Source organism: Etheostoma spectabile, chromosome 9 (genome assembly GCF_008692095.1).
Source record: "Etheostoma spectabile isolate EspeVRDwgs_2016 chromosome 9, UIUC_Espe_1.0, whole genome shotgun sequence".
NCBI classification, from domain to species: Eukaryota; Metazoa; Chordata; class Actinopteri; order Perciformes; family Percidae; genus Etheostoma; species Etheostoma spectabile.
The window spans coordinates 17,970,313-17,972,436 of NC_045741.1; the positions used below are offsets into that span (position 1 = coordinate 17,970,313).

The 2,124-nt window shown below is 38.4% G+C and overlaps 1 protein-coding gene across 2 annotated transcripts in view; it reads right to left on the bottom strand.

Annotated features, from left to right (window-relative positions):
- LOC116695956 (hydroxylysine kinase) overlaps positions 1-1,643 on the bottom strand; it is a 5,933-nt gene extending 4,290 nt beyond the window's left edge. The window contains exon 1 of one of the 2 annotated variants that reach the window (XM_032526525.1): positions 1,499-1,643. In XM_032526525.1, coding sequence (XP_032382416.1) covers positions 1,499-1,502 — 4 coding nt within the window. In that variant the 5' untranslated portion in view covers positions 1,503-1,643. The remainder of the gene's footprint in view (positions 1-1,498) is intronic. The other variant, XM_032526526.1, reaches the window with a different exon arrangement.
- Positions 1,644-2,124: the final 481 nt, after the last annotated feature.

Genomic DNA, 2,124 nt, shown 5'->3' on the forward strand with positions numbered 1-2,124 from the left:
TTAACGTTAGTAATTAAACCTAAACAGCTAATATCAGTCCAAACTGTCTAAGAGCGTCTCCTGATAATACGGTGATTTGACAACGATGCAACAGCAAGTCCCTTGGCTTCGACACAATTGTTAGCCTATTTTATTAATAAAACTTCTGCTACGGAGCCATAACGTGAGGTACAAGGTTACAAAATCTTTTATACATTGTCCTGTTTCTTTAGAAATAAATAATGGACAACTAAAGTTTTTAAACGCTCAAAGGGCGCCATAGGAGCTACGCTTTGTGGAGGTTGGCTTATCCCCTTGGTTATACGGTATGACCGGGTGCACCCTGTACAGGGAACTCACTTTCCTTCATGTAACGCTAACGTTAGTAGCGCCGCTCTCTCTCTCTCTCTCTCTGTTCCTTCTTTAGCTCGCTCTACCGCTTTGTTTTATCGAACGTTAGCAGTGCTCCCGCGCTATTGGATACTATAGCAGTAGCTGTTGTTGTAGCAACAAAAGACGCTCTTGATTGACTGATTTTTTTTTTATTTTTTTTTTTTACTATAAAGGTGCCTTTGCTTACCCATTATCTTCCAGCACACAATGTGAGAGGAAGCTTCTTCTATCTTTGAGTAGGAGCTAGACAAACCAGACTAACTACTAACTACAATACAACCTCTCTACTTTGTATAGTGACAATGGATGAATAGTTATGATGGTTTGACACCTTATTTTTTCAGGATATTCTGCTTTCATTTGATGTTATGTATTTATAGTTATTTACTTTGTTGCTTTGAGGAGTATTTTTTAAACCTTTTTAAGTTATGTCTTTTAGTGTTATGTTCTGTACAGCTTTATCTTTCTGATCAAAACAAAGATAGACGTACTTACATACATGCTCAATCATGCCCGTTGCTTGGTTTTCTATGTTACTACAGTAATTGCCCTTCTACCACTTCGACCAGCTGACGCGCACCTCCTACTACCGTAGCTCACATGCTTATTGTTATTTAATGTTTCGATGTTATAAAGCATTCAGGTTCCAAAGATTATGATCAATGTTATTTCTAAAGGATAAAACAGAAATCATTTTGTTTATCATTTTTCATAATATTACATATTTCAAATGAGTTAAGCCTTAGTACCGCGTCAGGTTATTTTTTCACACTTTTACAACCTCTCGACAGCTTTTTGTAGTACTTGAGAGAGCTCAAATATTTTTTTTGTTTGAAATCCCTGGTTCAAAACTGACCATTCTATAAACAGTGTTTCATGTTGGCTTCAGGCCAACACTGATTTCAAAACAGGACATTTGTGTTAATAAATGAGCCACAGAACAACAATGGAAGAAGAAAAATTAAACAAGCCATCATACTCTTTAGAGGTGTAACAGTAATACGTTTGGGATACTCCTGTCTTGATCCAAGCCCTGTCTGTGAAACTGACAGTGTTTAGATATCTCTGAGCTTTTAAATGGATGTTTTCTGCTCCAGTCATTTAATAAATAGTATGTGCTGCTTACCCATTGTCTTCCAGCAGATAATGTGAGATGAAGATTCTTCAATCTTTGAGTAGGAGCTAGACAAATCACACTAACTACTAATTTCACACCTGGAGATCCGTTTCAGAAAGCAAGTATAGTAAAACCTGTAAACCTAACCTGATCGGGAGCAGGTTTTCTTCTTTCAGTCTCCTCCCTCTGACAGCGCGCCACTCTTTCATTTCCTCATTCATTCCTTCATTCAGTCTGTATCAGGCGCTTGTTAGAGCAGTTTGTTATCTGCATGAATAAATAAACAGTGTTGGTTTCTTAACCATGTTAGGCGGACTATAAAACGTTTTTGTTTGGCATTTCCTCTTGACAATGATCCGTTGATGAAGAAGCTGTATTACGTTGCAGGGACTATGTTGGGGGATGATACTGAGGCCCTACTCTAGATTTTAATTTCCAGATAACCACCCATCTAAGAAGTATTGTTTTTCCTGTCCTCATATCACTATATCAACGTCAGGCAGGGCACAGGGCCTGAGATTTGTGATAAGACCGGCTGGCTTGCATCATCATCCAGGCAGAGCGCCTCTTCAACCCCTGTACCTAGTAGGATGCAGCCGTGGACAAGTCAAGTCAATTTTATTTCATCCATAAAA